General features: G+C 37.0%; 1 protein-coding gene across 11 annotated transcripts in view; it reads left to right on the forward strand.

Moving 5' to 3' along the window:
• The window catches only part of HNRNPC (heterogeneous nuclear ribonucleoprotein C), a 47,599-nt gene extending 29,766 nt beyond the window's left edge, over positions 1-17,833 (forward strand). For 8 of the 11 annotated variants that reach the window (XM_082841031.1, XM_082841034.1, XM_082841032.1 and 5 more), the window contains 5 exons: positions 273-320; positions 15,538-15,695; positions 16,215-16,331; positions 16,574-16,734; positions 16,834-17,829. In XM_082841031.1, coding sequence (XP_082697157.1) covers positions 273-320; positions 15,538-15,695; positions 16,215-16,331; positions 16,574-16,734; positions 16,834-16,917 — 568 coding nt within the window. In that variant the 3' untranslated portion in view covers positions 16,918-17,829. Of the gene's footprint in view, positions 1-272; positions 321-15,537; positions 15,696-16,214; positions 16,332-16,573; positions 16,735-16,833 lie in introns of all 11 variants that reach the window. The other 3 variants (XM_082841038.1, XM_082841030.1, XM_082841029.1) reach the window with 3 other exon arrangements.
• Positions 17,834-18,894: the final 1,061 nt, after the last annotated feature.

The following is an 18,894-nucleotide window of genomic DNA, read 5'->3' on the forward strand; positions in this document are numbered from 1 at the left end:
TATTTTTCCATGTTCTTATTTTAGCTGTTAATGTTGTGTGTTGACATTTTAGCAATCTTACACCTAAATTTGCAGTTTGGCCGCTGAATGGCCAGTGACCTAAGGTGATTGGAATTTAGAGATCTGTTGTGTTATGATTGGATGTTAGTTCATGCTAATCTATTGATCTATTTGTTGGGTTGGTTTAGCGTGGGTTTTTTTTTTTTCCCATCGGCTGTTGTGAATTTACATCAACAGTTCCAAATTAATCCTCTTTGGTATTTTTTTTTCAGCTCCTCTTTTGACTTGGACTATGACTTTCAACGGGATTATTATGACAGGTATGTTTAAAATGTTTTGTCTATTCCAGAAAGAAGCTGTCTAGTGAGAACCATTTTATTTTTCTATTGCGTAGTAATGTTCCATTTTGTAGTAATGAATAACAGACATGTTTTCAAATAAAACCCCCTCTTTCTGCCAGAACATAATGAAAAAATACCTTCCCCAAAATTGTCAGAGGTAGACTAGCTAAGGTGACGTTTCTGTTGATTTCAAAGAATCAGTTTATATATATTGTCAGAGAAAATGTTTTAATTTGTTTGCCACATAAAAGTAAGGACTGACTTGCCTAATGATGAAATGGGACTAAATTAGCAGTATCATGTTCTCTTCATTATTTCCCTATTGCATAGTGACCCCTTGGTTTTGCATTGTAAGGGATTGCAGCAAAACTGTAAAAAATGATTCCTAACCTTAAAAATCCAAGTCTCCTTTGAGCAAACCAACCAATATGAAATAGGATGCAATAAGCATATATAATGAATTAACAATACAGATTGCTTTAGAAGTTAATGTTGAAGTGTTTGTATTGTAGATTGGGGGTGATGATACAGTTCTAAAAGGCAGGGAGATTGGAACAATGATTATGATTTCTTGTGCCTACAGAATAGCATTCGTATTTGAAAAAGTCATGAGAAAATTGGTAGATGTGTGGATAGGGATAAGTTATGTATGACTTTGAGTGTATAGAAAATTTTAACAGTGTACACTTCTACCTTCATGAGAATTGTCCTCTAAAGTTTTACTTTTAGTTGTCTTGGTGAGGCAGTGAAACTTTGACCATCCCTTTATCATCCTACTCTAAATAAGTTTGGGAAAAGCTCTTTTAAGTGAGGAGTTTCAAAATTGAGTAAAAGAGTTAGAGACAGCAGAGAAGAGTGAAATCATTTAGATGTTTGCAGAAATATCTTCAAATTTCTTACCACTGCTATTTGGTCTTAAAAATTGGTGACATGGGGGCTTTCCTGGTGGCACAGTGGTTGAGAGTCCGCCTGCCGATGCAGGGGACACGGGTTCGTGCCCCGGTCCGGGAAGATCCCACATGCTGCGGAGCGGCTGGGCCTGTGAGCCATGGCCGCTGAGCCTGCGCGTCCGGAGCCTGTGCTCCGCAACGGGAGAGGCCACAGCAGTGAGAGGCCCGCGTACCGCAGCAAAAAAAAAAAAAGTGACACTACCACTGTTGGCCTCACTTTTTAGTTTTTCAAGAGGCAAGAGAGACATTTAGTTATTCTCTGTATTGCTTGATATTATGGAGTGTCAGTGAAAAGGAATGTCTTTGATCTTCCATTCTAATCTCAACCAGTAGAAAAAGAATTCTGATGAGTGATGGAGTAACCAAATAGTACCTGGAAAAGAGCTCATTTAAATATATACTGAGGTCTGTTGGGGAAACGAACATTTTAAGAATGGAAAAACTTCTCAGGAAAATGGTATAGTTTTTTCTCAGAAGTCATCCTGAAGATACTTTATTCACAAGATTAAGACATCCTGAATCAGCTGTTAGATTCTTAAGAAGATAGGAAATTGGCTGTGAGATGTGCTGAAAGCTCTGCTTCCTGTTATGTAAATGGAGGTTAAATCTGTCTACTTAGTCATTTTAGTCCTTAGTCATACCCTGAAGAACATGAAATTCACATGAATATTTCAAGACATAAATTTGACATTTCTACTACCTATTGTTATGTTAGGGAGGCAGCTGATACAGAGCAGAGAAAAGAATAATTGAGGAATCCAAAGACTTAATCACTTAGTGGAAAAGGTTATGACCAGAGTCATATATGTCATATGTCATATCTCAGTTTTCTTATCCCTAAAATGGAGATAATAATGCCTACTAATAGAGTTGTTATGAAGACTACAGGCAACGTGGAAGATAGATTGCATTATAAAATAACCCTCAAATATTATCATGCTTTTAATCAGTCAAGAATTCCCAATCTTTTTAGAGCATGAATATTCCTGTAATATCAAAATTAAGGGAATCATGGACACCCCACCATTCCTCTCCACAAAAACTAACATCTCTAGCATAATTAGAGTTCTTTATTTGACAGAAGTCTTCATAGTGAAATGAAGACTGATTGGTGTTTGTTTTCTAGACATGCTGTTTAGTAGTTACTTCAACTTTTTTGTTTACTCTGTGTTATGGAACTTTTTAATTCAAATATACATATATAAGAAAGTAATATATCAGTAAAATATAAAGACTGTTTTTATAAATATAATGACAATACCATTTATAATTAAAATAGTTAAAATAATCTCATCAGTGTTCCACAGACTGGAAATTTTTTTAGACCACAGATTTTGCAGGTTGCATTTTGTGTTGTTTAGCATGTTCCTCTGCCACCTGTATTCCCTGTGAACTAGTGGGGTAGATTTGGAGGCTAGTTGAGATTCAAGTACTATTTTCTTCTTTTCTTTTCTCTTTTTTGACATGGGAGAGGTGGGAGAGGAGACCAGAATATTTCATGAAGGTATTACGCACTTTAATCATCATTAGCCTGACTTTTGTTAGAAACTTTAAGAATGAAGGCATTGGGTGTTTCTTAAGGAGATATATGTATTTTAGATATCAGGAAGTAAGTGATAAATGATGTTTTGTTAGGAGAATTAGAGTGATTTGTATTTTTGCTTGGGTATTTGTGGGTATTGGTGATCAAATCCCAAAGATTATAAATACTCTATCTTTAAAACTGGAGGATAGGGCTTCCCTGGTGGCGCAGTGGTTGAGAGTCCGCCTGCCAATGCAGGGGACACGGGTTCGTGCCCCTGTCTGGGAAGATCCCACATGCCACGGAGCGGCTGGGCCCGTGAGCCATGGCCACTGAGCCTGCGCATCCGGAGCCTGTGCACTGCAACGGGAGGGGCCACGGCAGTGAGAGGCTTACGTACCGCAAAAAGAACTGGAGGATAATCAAATATTAAAATTTAACTGAGTCGCTTATATTTTAGTATGCTGTCTTCTGAGGAGACAGCAGATTGGATTCTGTAGTCTTAACGCAAATTATCTTTTTCATAAATTATGTAAATTAGGCCTTTTTATTTGTTCTTAAGGCCATTCCTGATGTAATAGATGTTGGAAGTTCTTAAATGAGTTTAACATAAATTGTGCCAACATACGTAAAACTACCATTTTAGATAGAGTTGTTAATGTCACTCAGATACATTGTCAGCTCTTTCAAATATGCTATAAACTGTCATGCATAGTTTATAATTACTCAGAGATCTGTTAACATTTTTTTTCTGGTAGGAGTACAAGGCTCAAAGTTGGGTGAATATTCATGGGGGTCTGTGTATAAAACTAGGAGAGTTGCATCAGTTACCCTTGATTACAAAACATATTGTTCATTGATGTTGAAAGTCTGATAAGTCCTGTAAGCTGACAGAGATCCAGTTCGAGTTGTGTCCTGTTGAATCTTGTTGTTGCTTCTAGGGAAATTGTTGCTGGAATAGTTCCTGTCAGAGGACTTCTTGTGTGAAGCAGTTCCTTTGAGTGTTTTTTCTTTCAAATGCTTAAATTAATTTCTCTTTATTTAAATTCTCTTTCCACATTGATATTTAGTCATTTATTTTTGAAATTACTGATCATTAGAAGGCACATTGTGCTGTTGTACTGAAAGTGTTGTAATAAAAATAATTGGCACATTGTTGGAGATATCTAACAGGCATTAAAGCTGTAGTTTTTGGTATAGCACAGGGAACTCTACTTGATACGCTGTAATGACCTATATGGGAAAAGAGTCTAAAAAAGAATGGAGATATATATATGTATAACTGATAAACTTTGCTGTACAGCAGAAAGTAACACAACATTGTAAATCAACTCTTTTCCAATAAAAAAAATTTTTTAAAGCTATAGTTTTTGAGGAATCTTATCTTTCACGCAAGAGGATTGGAATATACTAAAAGTAGATCTGAAAGTTCTTCAGTAGGCTAACATGTATGAAATTGTCACAGCTAACCTGGCAATATTCTTATCAAGCTTGATTTATAAGTGTTTGATTTCTGCCACAAATATTTACAGTGTTTTCTTGAGTGTAAAAACATATCCATTTTTAGGAAAAGCTTTCAGATGTACTTTCTGTAATCAGTTGTAGTCCCGCTTTTCTTTCCTTTATAAGATCACCCAGGGAAAATGTTTTGGAATTAGAGTGGTGATGATAGCAGAAATTTGTGAGAATACTAACAGTCACTGAGTTGTACATATTCAAAGGGTTTATTTTGTGGTTTGGTATGCAAATTGTGTCTCAATTTGAATAAAAGAAATATCAGTTACGGACAGTGGAGTAATTCTTTCTCAGTCATTCTTCTATAAAGAACTTGGGAGCACTTAGTCAGATTTGATAATAGGCTATAGTATGATAGCTGAGACATGTTAAACACCTGGTAAGCAAAAGATCTGGTTCAAAAGGACCATGGTTTTAGTTCGGTGGTCTTTGAGGACTTTATAATACATAACTTGTCATAAGTTGCATATGGATAATAATGTCAACAATGTATAAGTGACTGAACTGTGAAGTTGTTCCACTAGAGATTTTTCAGAGTGCTGCTATTACTCTACATACAAATATATTAAGTAAATATTGCTAGTACACCATGAATAGAGGAATGAAGTAAATCTACAAGCAGATCAAATGTGGTACATGTATGATATGTACTATATTATACAGTGAAGAAAGTGCTATGAAATTAATAGGGGCTGCTGTGTGTCCTGCTTTGTACAGGATTGTCTCATAGAAAGATGAATTGTGTTGCCCTTTGGGGAGCTATAAGCTCCCCTGTTAAATTTTAAAGAGCTCCAGGTAGTTTCACAAAGGGCAGTATTTGAACCTGCCTTTGGTATTAAGCAGGAGGTTTTTTAGGCGGGTAGGGTGAGGGTACATCTCTAATAAAGATACACAGTTATGAATATCCTTAGCATATTTGGGGAAGCAGCCAGCTGTGATTGGAAAGAATGTTGGTTGTCAAGGGCAGTTGTATGGCATATTTAGTTGTGTCATATTAGCAGTGATGTCTTATAAACAACTCCATGACTAGAAAAGAGAAACCGGAGGGGAAAAGATGTGTAGTTACCATTGTAAATGTTGGAATGGGGAGAAATTTCTGAGGTAGACTGCTCTTGGCATGATTTATTGGGTCAAAGTTATGAGAGCAGGTGCTTTGTAGGGAGAAAATAGTCAAGTAAAGCTGAGATTTTTATCTTTTATGACTAGAATTATGCCATCAAAGGCATAACCTTTTTGCTAAGTGACAAGTGTTTGGAAGCTTTGAGTTAGTTGTTAGAATTTTGGGAAATAAGGAATTTTGTTGATACTTACCCTACAGATCTTTTCCACTAAGGTATGCTGGTGATAGAGAGTGGAGAAAGGAAGTTGAGGTGGGGGAATCTCCATTGAAATGCAAGACAGGTAAAAGAGGCTGACCATCATATTCCTTAAACTAATATTTGAGCCCTTATTTTGTTCTAGGCATAGTGTTTTAGATTTTGAATTAAGAAGTCAAAAAATACAGTACATGGATTGGAGACACCACCACCCATCTTATTGGTGTTAGAGGAGCTGTCTTCTTGGCTCCCTCCTTTTCTTCCAATTCTCTGATATTCCTGAGCAACACTGGACCCAAGAGATGGGCTTTGTATGTGTGTGTAAAGGAAGAGTACATGAAATATTTAGGTTTTGGAGAACTGAGTGCGACCATCTGCTTGGAAAGAGCATGTGATTCAGAGAGCAAGAGGGTTCTTGGCTACTTGGAAAAGCTAAGAGATGCCTCTTTAGGTGACAGTTTAGATGTCATTTTAGGCATAGGGTAAAATTTTTCATTTGCTTAGAGCCCTTTTGTTGGTTCTTTCTTACGGGAACCTGATCATGTTGTAGTTGGCAGAAAGATTTTAGATGCGTGCATATATTAGTATGACTATACTTTGAACATAAATATGATATTATTGGATTTAAATTTGTGTCCTGGACTCTTGTTGAGTAAGTGGGAGATATTTATTTGAAGGGGAAGCATTTGAGTCTAGATCAAAGAATCTGCTTTGGCTCTTAATTAAGTGGTGTTTTGGGTACATTATTACCTAATGGAAAGGTAACCTCTGCTGTTTTAGGAATCTATTTCAGGACATTCTCCATCCGGGTATACTTTGTCAAGCTCCTTGATGTTAATCTTTTTTTTTTTAAAACGTAGCTTTGTTGAGATGTAATTCATTTTACAGTATACAGTTCAATTTATATATTCAGAGTTGTGCAGTCATGATCATTATCTAATATTAGAACATTTTATCACCGCAAAAATAAACAACTTACTAGCAGTTGTTCCCTATTCTTCCTCTATCCCGAGGCCTAGCATCCGCTTTCTATCTATAAATTTGCCTGTTGCGGACATTTCATGTCAGTGGAATCATATGAGATGTCTTTTGTGACCAGTTTCTTCCGTGAATTTTTCACAGTTCATCCATGTTACACCCTGTATTAGTACTTCATTCCTTTTTATTGTTGAATTATATTCCATTGCTTGGATAATACCACATTCTGTTTATCCCTTCATCAGTTGGTAGACTTTTGAGATGTTTCCACATTTTGAATGCTGCTGCTCTGAACATTGGTATACACATTTTTGCATGGGCATATGTTTTCATTTCTCTTGGGTGTGTACCTAGGAGTAGAATTGCTGGGTCTTAATGATAATTCTGTTTAACTTTTGGGGGGACTGCCATACTGTCTTCCAAAGCATCTGTGCCATTTTACCTTCCTATCAGCCACGTTATGAGGGTTTTAATTTCTCCACATCCTTGCCAACATTTGTTTTATTATGTATCTTTGTTGTTTATTCTAGTGTGAGGATTATCCTATTGTGATTTTGATTTGTATTTTCTTAAAAACTGATGTTGGGTTTTCATGTGCTAATTGCCTGTTTGTTCATCTTTGGAGAAATGTGTTCAGATCCTTTGCCCAGTTTTATATTGGGTAAAGCTTTTTCATATATTCTGGATATAAGTCTCTGGATACAGTATCTAATATCATTTTTGAAGTTTATTATTAATCTTTTTAGCTTTTTTTAATAGTTTCACCATTTTGTTTTGTGGTCATAGGAGATGTGTAACTATCAATTTATACTAAGGACATTTAGCTAGTTTGTTATGTTTTTGTTATAGACTTAAAGTTATAGAATTCTAGGCTCTCTTTGGAAATTATATATAGGTATAGGTAGATGTCTGGAAGGAACAAACCAGAACAGCGCTGTCCAATAGAACTTTGTGTGATGATTCTATATGTGCACTATTGTTGTAGACAGCCACATATGGGAAATGTGGCTAACATGACTGCAGAACTGAATTTTAAATTTGTTTTAAATTAGCCACACATGGCCAGTCACTACTCAGCTGGACAGTACACGTCTGGAGTGCTACAAAGTTAGTCCTGACTAGGTATAACAAATTTTGAGTAGTGTTTGATATGAGAAATATAATGAGTGAAGACTGCTCTTACGGAAGTTAGAGAACCCAGGCTGTAGTTTTGGAACAAAGCTGTTGGGAATAGTGAAAGAATATCCAGGAAACCAGTGTTATTTTTCAAGGAAAGAAAGAGGACATATCCTTTTGATAAACAGGATAAGATTTTACTTTGATACCCTCTTAAACTGTAATCCAAGGAATAAGAAACAGAGTCTACCAAATAGAATTTGACTTGTTTAGGTGGATAAACTTTTTTTCCAAGACCTTTATTACTTTACAGTGATAAGTGTGCTATTACTGTGAGATTAGTGGAGTTTAGCAAGGGGAACAGATTCATAAGGTACAAAAAGTATAATATAATAGCAGGAGAAACTCATCTATGGAAAATTGTCTTTGTGATTTCCTTACAGGAAGCATGGCATAATAGGCTCAAATTACATACATTATAGGCACAAGATCTGATTTTTATTTTGTAATAAATAGCTTGAAAAAGGATTCGGTTTTGTGGTAGATTATTATTCAAGTTTTGTCTGATTTTCTTAGGGAAAAACTCTCCCAGTAGTCTTTAAAGCTAGAAAAAAGGCAGACTAATCCTACTGGCTTTCCTTAAATGGGTAGGTTTGGTTTGTTATCTGTTGTTGATGAATTTTGATAAATACTTTCCTAGAGGCCAGTTTAGGAAAGTCACTTATTTTCTCAACAACTATTTGTTAAGATCTTATTATGAGGCATTGTTGTGTGCACCAGGGGTACTAGTGGAAAATAGATGGTCTCAGAGATGATGAATGAGTTGAACACATATACAGCACTGTTAAGATGTTGTGTATCTTTAGTTTTTACTCTGAATGAGGGAAAGGCCATTGGAGAGTTGTGAGCAGAAAGGATCTTTTTTTTTTTTTTTTTTTTTTTTTTGTTTGCAGTACACGGGCCTCTCACTGTGTGGCCTCTCCCGTTGGCGGAGCACAGGCTCCAGACGCACAGGCTCAGTGGCCATGGCTTACGGGCCCAGCTGCTCCACGGCATGTGGGATCTTCCCGGACCGGGGCACGAACCCGTGTCCCCTGCATTGGCAGGCGGACTCTCAACCACTGCGCCACCAGGGAAGCCCAGAAAGGATCTTAATTGTAATGTCTTAACAAGATTATTCTGAAAATAGATAATAAGTGGATGATGGAATTATCTATACAGTCATTTGGGGAAGGATCAGGGAGGTGATGGTGGGAATGGTGAGAAGTAGTTGAATTTTTTGAAGTTAATGCAGACAGATTTGCTTCTAGATCTATGTGAGGGCTAAGAGAGGAATCAAAGATGTCACCAAAGTTTTGGCTTGGAATTTATAGAAACAGTGGATAGGGAGAGAACATAGAAGGAACCAGGGTGAGGGGTGAATATAACAGATGAGTTGTGGACATGTTAACTTAACCTCCTTATTAGATATCCACTTTGAGAGATGTAAAGTAGGCAGTAGCATGTGTGGAAATCATTAGTGATAAGGGTAGGTTTTGATAATGGTGGGGGCACAAAACTTTACAAGGAGATTCAAGAGAGAATGGAAAGACAGATTGTGGAGACAACTTAGAAAACTTTAAAAAAAAATATATATATATATATACGGTAAAATATACTCTTTCGGTGTACAGTTTTTACATGCGTACCCATGTATCTACCAGTACAGTCAAAATATAGGTAGTTTTATACCTCCAAAAATTCGCCATGAAGCTCCTTTGTAGTCAGCTCTTCCCTCCACCCTATCCCCTGGCAACCACAAATCTGTTTTCTCAGACAACTCCTTAAAAGAAATTTTATTGTAAGTGAAAAGAGAGAATTGTACTCTGACCTGGCTTGATAATATGAGAATATAGGAATGAATGAGCTTATATGTTCTTAACTTACTGTTTATAAACAGTATTTTTCATAAATACTGTTTTTAATTTCAGCTTTTAAAAAAGTAAAAATTGGACCACACTGAGTTTAAGACATTATCTTTTGGATATGTTGAGGACATCATGACAAATGAATAATAGTATAATTTTTTGGAAATTAAGGAGTCTTGAAAAGATTATCACCTGGATGGAAAGTTTGATAAACAGAAGCAAAGCCAGGGATTAAAAAGGTTTTTTTCCTTAATATTTTCTTGGATCCAGTCCTGTTTCTAAAAAGATTGATTTAGGACTCAAAGCAATCTGCATTTTATCACCCAGATTATTTTTTTTCAAGTGAATTTTCAAATTGCCTTCCTATGAAACATATAGTTTTATGTTAACATAGCTTTCCTATGAATCCATCAAGAAAGTTCAATATAGTTGCTTAATTTTAAGAAGCAACTTCTCATATTTTAAAAGTTGTGAGATTGGATGCATCTTAAAATGAGTATGTACATTCGGTATTTCTTCCCTCTCTTGCAAAACTGTTTGTAAAAATCAGTGGGACAGGGCTTCCCTGGTGGCGCAGTGGTTGAGAGTCTGCCTGCCGATGCAGGGGACACGAGTTCGTGCCCCGGTCCGGGAAGATCCCACATGCCGTGGAGCGGCTGGGCCTGTGAGCCATGGCCGCTGAGCCTGCACGTCCGGAGCCTGTGCTCTGCAACAGGAGAGGCCTGCGTACTGCCAAAAAAAAAAAAAAAAAAAAAAATCAGTGGGACAATTTTTAATCAAATGTATCTTTGAATTTGCAAAAATATCTCTAAATACTAATATCAACAGTTCTTTTCAAAAGAAGATTGCAGAACCAATTATTGATTGCTACCATTGGTTCTACATATATAGAGGCTGTTGATTCCTGCTCTTTGTAAGCAGCAGTGCATGTGGTGTTCCCCAAACTTTGGGCAAGCTTCTTAAACCTTACAGAGGTACTAATAACCTCTTTATGTGTTTTTTTTCCCTTTAGTTAAAGAATTGTTATTTAGTTAAATTTTGATAGTTTGGGTGACCCTATATATTGAATGAATCCTGTACAGCAGACTGGTTTATCATTTAGTCCCTTTATCATTTAGATCAGAAGTACTTGCTGTTACTAATTTTAACTGTCATACAGATAATCTGTATCCTTAAATGGACCATAAAGGGCAATTTGAAGAAAGTTAAGGACCATAAAGGGCAACTATGCAAATTTACCTTGGTATTTGGAACTCTATCTACAAATTGTATTAGCAAAACAAGTGTTAACCCTTGTATCTAGTTTGGCTTCTCCCAGACTCCTCAAGGCAACGTTTGGGGAGCGGTGCCTACAAATAACAATTTTCGAAATTGTATCTTAGAAATAAAACACAAATTCTAAGAATTTCGCTAGTTTATTTTAAAGCTCAACAGGATGAATTCCAACTACATTATGAAAATGGGTTTTGAGGGTCAGTATTTGACATAACATAGTTTTATATTTTCATTTTAATATAAACCTGAATTAAACATGTCACATTGTCATTTTTTGCACTTTTCCCTTATGTAGTTAAAGTCAGTAGTCTACTCATTTGTAAAATAAAGCTTTGACATTTAAAGAAATATATACTATTAAAATTAGATTAGGGTGAACTTAAAAAATTAGTTTTTAATAAGTATTTATGTTAGAATTGTATACCATAGTCTTCAATAATAAACTTAAGATAATTTCATTGTGTTAATTACTAAAAAAAGAATGGTAAGATATAAAGTCTACTTGATGGGGTTGTACCGTCAATATAATCTGGTGGAAGTTTTGGTAGTTTTAAAAAAGGTTGCAAAATAGTTACCTAAATCATTCAAATATGGTTTCTCAGAAGGTTTTATAAAGAGTGAGGAAGAAATATCCAGGAATACATTTATAATGTTCAAAGATGCCAGTTATTGAAGGCCTTGATTCTTGGAACAGTTTTTTAAATTCTGGTATTCATGAGTATCGGTAGTTGATATTCTGCTCATGCAGTATAATGCTTCAGTCCACACAAGGCCAAAGATAAATAAATTTTGTAAAGTCCTTTTCTACAAAACTGTACAGCATGATGTTACATAAGGGGTGTGTTCTGAAGGTTTACTCTGGATGATATACTGGGAAACTTACAATTGAAATTGTAGAAGTGGTAGATTGTTCTAAGTCGGAGCATTCACAGAATTTTAGCAGACAATTTCAGGGAGTCTCAGACACTGTAAAGCCCCAAAACATAGTACCCTATAAAATCAATCCCTTTTCTAGGAAAATCAAAGGTAATGAGGAAGAAACTTCTCTTGAAATTTTTCTGTTGTAGATGAAAAATAATGAAGTGGAAGAAAAAATATCTCCTAACCCTTGAATGAAATTATGAGATTGCATGTTTAAAGTGAATTTGATAAATCAGTATTGTCAGTGGGGGGGTGATCTTACTAGATTGCTGTCACCTATAAATTATTTCACATTATGGCTTTTTTTTTTTTTTTTTTGCTGTACGCGGGCCTCTCACTGTTGTGGCCTCTCCCGTTGCGGAGCACAGGCTCTGGACGCGCAGGCTCAGCGGCCATGGCTCACGTGCCTAGCCGCTCCGCAGCATATGGGATCTTCCCGGACCGGGGCACAAACCGTGTCCCCTACATCGGCAGGTGGACTCTCAACCACTGTGCCACCAGGGAAGCCCAAGGGCATTTATTTTTTATTTAAATTTTTTTGTGGGCAACGATACCTGAAAATTAGTTGGTTTTCAGAATTTGATAATGAATATGCCTAAAATTATTTTTTATCTATCCAATTTTTAAGAGTGGAAACAGTTACAGTACATTAAATAAACATTCAGGAGAACGTAGGTTTTTACTAATACCTTTTTTTTTTGCTGCATTGGTTCTTTGTTGCTGTGTGCAGGCTTTCTCTAGTTGCAGCGAGCGGGGGCTACTCTTCGTTGTGGCTTCTTATTGCGGTGGCTTCTCTTGTTGCAGAGCACGGGCTCTAGGCTCGTGAGCTTCAGTAGTTGTGGCACTCGGGCTCAGTAGTTGTGGCACACAGGCTCTAGAGCGCACGCTCAGTAGTTGTGGCACACGGGCTTAGTTGGTCCGTGGCATGTGGGATCTTCGCGGACCAGGGCTTGAACCTGTGTCCCCTGCATTGGCAGGTGGATTCTTAACCACTGCACCACCAGGGAAGCCCACTAATACTTTATTCTAGTTGTTTCTATCAATACTTTCATAGTGGTTGAAATGTATTATTATTAATCAGGGTTTTTGAGGCCGAAGATCACTATGTGTTACATCTAGTCATTTAAGAAGCTTGCCTTTGAAAACGTGTACATTTAATAAATGCCTTGTAATGCTTATGTTTTAGCCTGGAGATTAGGATAGAGGGTTTTTTTCGTCTCATCTGTTTATGTTATTAGCTAATGTGTGTCCAGAAATGTTTTAATTTCTTTAAAATGGTATTTTAATTGCCTTTTATTTCTGACTAGTTTTTATACCAACACTTAGTGTCCAGATTTCTGATTCAAGGTGCAGCCATAATTCTCTTAGTGTTGAGTGCTTGTTCCTCTGGTAATAGTGAAACTTCCATGAAGATTGGGCTTTATCATTAGAGGATCAGCAGCTGTTTTGATGCCTCCTGTGATTTATTTGTATAGCTTTCCTGTGGGGAAAATGTTACTTAATTTGTAGCTGGTTCTTGAAGCTTTTATACTGAACTTCCGCTTATCTGTTCCTTTGACTTTAAGGGTTATCACAGTAGGTATGGTTTTTCTCTTTGTGTTTTTGCCTCATGTTTTCACATTGATGCATTTCGGCATTTTATAAGGCAAAGTCTACTTAAACTTCCTTAGAGGAATCCTTGTGAGTTTTTTGAGAGCCCATTTTTGCTTAACCAGCAGTTAAGTTCTGTGGCACTAAAAAGCATCACTAGTTGATCTTTTAAAATACATTTTTCTTTAGAGAACTAGAGCGTTTGACTTCCATTTGTGTTCAGAGGCCATTACATAGATTGAAAGTAGACTGCATTTCTTCATTTTTGCTATGGCGATTTACCCCGGTTAGATGAACTAGTATGGTTCAAAAGGAAATTCCAATGCCTTGGAGTGTAGGGAATGTGGAATGGCTAGCTCATTGGTTTGGAGACTGATGCCAGTGAGAGTGAGTAGATTGGAAGGTAGGTTAGATCTCTGAATTCAACAGGGCTGAGGCATGAGATGTTTCATACCTAAAGATGTGGATAACTCACTTTTTTACCCCCAGAAATTGTACAAAGTAGCATCACCTTACACAAAGGAAAGTAGTTTCTGAACACTGATATTTTATAGTTTCTGGATCATTATACTTCGTAAAATTTTGGGCCAGAAGATGAAAAGCTATACATAAAAATGGAAGGAGGTAGTGATAATAAAAAGTTACTGTTGGGGACTTGCCTCGCAGCCAAAAAACCAAAACATAAAACAGAAGCAATATTGTAACAAATTCAATAAAGACTTTAAAAGTTGTCCACATCAAAAAAATCCTGGGCTTCCCTGGTGGCGCAGTGGTTGAGAATCTGCCTGCCAATGCAGGGGACACGGGTTCGAGCCCTGGTCTGGGAAGATCCCACATGCTGCGGAGCAACTAGGCCCGTGTGCCACACTACTGAGCCTGCGCATCTGGAGCTTGTGCTCCGCAACAAGAGGCCGCGACAGTGAGAGGCCCGTGCGCCGCGATGAAGAGTGGCCCCCGCTCGCCGCAACTAGAGAAAGCCCACGCACAGAAACGAAGACCCAACACAGCCATAAATAATAAATAAATAAATAAATAAATAAATAATCCTTAAAAAAAAGTTAACTGATGCATTATAAAATTTCAAAGCTTTGCGGTTAGGCAGAGCAACAGTTGGTGGGTTGTTAATAGCCAAAAAGGTTCAGAACTAGAATTACAAGTTTTTTTCCTACAGGTATGTCTTAGCTTCATATGCTGCCACAGGCTTTTGTAAAAGTAACAGCATGGGATAAAGAGACTGTCTAGATCTGATGTCCATGTGGGAAGTTTTTTGGTTGTATTTTGATTTTTCTCTTTACAAATGGAAGCATCAATACCAGGCCATCACTTCGGTATATCTTTAGCAATCACTGGGATACTTATCCAGTGGAAGCAGCAATTGAGCAATCAGTGATTTTTGAAAGCTAAATGTGTGCTAGGCAGTGGATTTAGGCAGTAGTGAATAGTGAACAACATAGACAGTATTCTCTGTCCTGTTGGAGATTTGAGTGGAGAGTGCTAAATGTTGTTAGAATTGATAATGCTATGTACACCCAGTTAACAACACATGAAATACCGGTTTCTATAGGCCAAAAATGGTTAATATTGGCAATTTTATATGGTTTAATGTAATACTACAAACTAGTGATAATTACTTGTATGCTTCTGTGGGTGAAAAGATCAGGGATTTAGCGACCAATAGCTCTGTTTGCAGACTTGGTTAATTGCAGTCTTTTGTAAGTACTTTATTTGGCTTATACGGATTGCTTATTGTAGTGTATATGTGAAAAGAATAAGATCAAGGTAAAGGCCATTCATTGTAAAAAGTACAAAGTAGAAATACTGTAAAAAGTATTCTGTTAATACTGCCATTGTACACAGAAACCTTTTATGTCCAGTGCTTAAGGCAACCAACCATTGGATATGTGTGTATATATGTAGTATTTTCTTGAAGAAAAGTAGCTGCAGTATTAAATATATCAAAGAGTAAACTGGCCTTTTGAAAGAAATTAGCTTAGCAAAAAAATAATTGCAGAACAATGGACAATGATTTATCATTTTACAAGGATACCATTGTTGGAATCTTCCTGACTTGTTGTGAAGGAATTCTGTTCTCCTTTTATCCAATAGGATGTACAGTTACCCAGCACGTGTTCCTCCTCCTCCTCCTATTGCTCGGGCTGTAGTGCCCTCAAAACGCCAGCGTGTATCAGGAAACACCTCACGAAGGGGCAAAAGTGGCTTCAATTCTAAGAGTGGACAGCGGGGATCTTCTAAGTCTGGAAAGTGTATGTATTATTATTGCAGCTTTGTGATTCTGATATTTCTTGTATGTTGAAATATGGAAATTAGTGCAGTTAATGTTCAGGTTTTGTACAAATAACTTTGCATAATCAAAATAATAGAAGATGAGAAAATAGTGATTAAGGGGCCAACTCTAGGAAGCCTTCTATCCTTAAGACCTTGGTAATTTGAAAAAAGTCATTAGATTTTAGGGAGTTGAGGGGCGCCCATTCATTGTGTAAAATATGTTGGTAAAGTGCTTTTAAAATAGAATTGAGGTCTTTAGCAGACCTACAAAAGTAAGAATGCTGTTGCTAAGGAACTAGGCACATTAGATTCAGTTTTCAGCTACCAACTAAAAGATCGGTGGACCCCATAACTAGGACAGTCTGGTACAGGCTCCATTTCTCTCCAAGGATCTCATGTTGACTACTGTTGTATAGTCTAGTGGGGGAGTGTGTGTATAGCTAATTGGTAGCTTCTGGTACATTTGATTCTAATCTAGGGTTTTGTTTGTATTAAAGTGAAAGGAGATGACCTTCAGGCCATTAAGAAGGAGTTGACTCAGATAAAACAAAAAGTGGATTCTCTACTGGAAAACCTGGAAAAAATCGAAAAGGAACAGAGCAGCAAACAAGGAGGTAAATGGTCCTTTTGCTTGTTGGGTGTAAAGTAGAGGTAGCTATCTAAGATAGTTGAAAGTGTATGTTGGAATAGTGGGATAGAAAGCAGTTTAATTGGAAACTTGTGGAATTTGAATTGGGAAGGACATTTGTGTGGGAGGATATAGACTTGTGCTGCAGTTCTATGATCATCAGTGGGGATTGTCTACATCCTGTGGACATTACTTGCCCCTAGACAGACTTGTCCTTCTCATCCGCAGTAGAGATGAAGAATGATAAGTCAGAAGAGGAGCAGAGCAGCAGCTCCCTGAAGAAAGATGAGACTAATGTGAAGATGGAGTCTGAGGGGGTGGCAGATGACTCTGCTGAGGAGGGGGACCTACTGGATGATGATGATAATGAAGATCGGGGGGATGACCAGGTGAAAACCACGGGAAAGGAAAGAAAGAGGTGGTGGAGGGGGGATCAGGGACACATGGAGTGCCTCTAACTCCATCCTATTTGTGTCTGTTTCTCACAGCTGGAGTTGATCAAGGATGATGAAAAAGAGGCTGAGGAAGGAGAGGATGACAGAGACAGCGCCAATGGCGAGGATGACTCTTAAGCACATAGTGGGGTTTAGAAATCTTGTCCCATTATTTCTTTACCTAGGCGCTTGTCTAAGATCAAAATTTTCACCAGATCCTCTCCCCTAGTATCTTCAGCACATGCTCACTGTTGTCCCCATCCTTGTCCTTCCCATGTTCATTAATTCACATTGCCCTGCGCCTAGTCCCGTTTTCACTTCCTTTGATGCTCCTAGTAGTTATGTTAAGTCTTACCCTGTAATTTTTGCTTTTAATTTTGATACCTCTTTATGACTTAACAATAAAAAGTATGTATGATTTTTATCAACTGTCTCCAAAATAATCTCTTGTTATGCAGGGAGTACAGTTCTTTCCATTCATACATAAGTTCAGTAGTTGCTTCCCTAACTACAAAGGCAGTCTCATTAGTTGAGTAGCACCTGAGAACAGCTTTGAATTAGAGGTGTGCGTGTTATACCCCACGTAAGAGTGCTGTGTGGGGCTGTTCAACACAAATGTAACAATGTATTTTTGTGAATGAGAGTTGGCATGTCAAATGGATCCTCTAGAAAAATAATTAGTGTAATAGTCTTAAGATTTGTTTTCTAAAGTTGATACTGTGGGTTATTTTTGTGAATAGCCTGATGTTTGGGACCTTTTTTTCTCAAAATAAACAAGTCCTTATTAAACCAGGAATTTGGAGAAAAAATAAACACCCTGGTTTTTTATTTTTGTATTTTATAATTGTTTACTTCAAATTCTTTGTTTCACAGCGGCCTCCACAAAACCCCTAGAATATACTAGATATATTTTTCTTTGAGTCATAATTATTATGCATACCAACATACACTACTCAAATTGTGTTTCATTGGGGTGGGTGTTGAATTAAGGAGACAAGTAACTTTGATGTAAAGTGGAGATTCTTTTGCAAAAATGGCTTTTAGATCCTAATGAAAAAGTTCGGGAACTGCATTAAGCCTTTTCTTCAATGTTTTGTGGTCCACCTTTTTTAGAGTTTTTTTTTGTCATGTGCTTAACTGTTTCAACCTTAAATAGAAAGAGGCTCAAACATGTCAAGATTTTAGGAAAAGTGAAACAACTGAAGAATAAAACCTGTATTTTCTTCCATTTTGTTCTTTTAATTGCTGTTTATAGCCCCAGTTACCAAATGGATTCTGAGTCTGTGCCTCAGTGTTACTGAAAATAGGAGAACTTTTTATTTCCTGGTTTTTTGTAGCCTGTGCCTTCCTAGGTAACTGAGGACACAGAGTTACACATTTATTTCACTTTCAATTAATTCAATCCATATAAACTAATTTTAGGCATGGTACTAGTTAGCACCCAAACTTCTAAGGCTGGATTTATTAAACAGCTTTGTTTTGTGATGCTTGCCTTGTCCTGAAAGGTCCAGTTTATTTGTTTTATACTTCAGTTTTTCCTGCAGAGCAGGACAAAAACAGTTAGTTTTGGGCTGTTATCACTCACACAAACCTTGGGTTCCCCAGAAAGTTGCTGCTGTTTCAAAGGTGTTTATATACAACCTAGTAATGGGCAGAAGTCATATCCTATTTATAAAGGTTTCATAAATCATTTTATATAATAGATGACAAAGTAGAATAGAAGGGAAAGGCTGATCTGTGGACTGCCCTTGGATCTCAGATTCACAGTATATACGTAGCTTTTGTGTGATGATTTGGTCAAAAATACTTTTAACCACCTTGTTTTCTAATCTTACATGTTCTCATGTTATACAAACTCACTTTTAGCACGTAACTGATGACAAGAAAATAAACTAGATGCTTAGAAGAAGAGTCAAAGTTCTAAGACTAAGATGCTAATAAAACCTGTTTGAGATTATGTTAGCCATCAGTATTTAGAAGTACTGGACCAATTACCCCAGGCGTGCAATTGTCTATTTTTAATCGCATATGAAACCAGGTATTGAAAAAATTGTGGAAAGCTCAAAACAAAGTAAAATACAGTGATGCGTTTGTTTGGATATAAAAAATTTAGAA

Source organism: Leucopleurus acutus (assembly GCF_964270905.1).
Source record: "Leucopleurus acutus genome assembly, chromosome: 1".
NCBI lineage: Eukaryota > Metazoa > Chordata > Mammalia > Artiodactyla > Delphinidae > Leucopleurus > Leucopleurus acutus.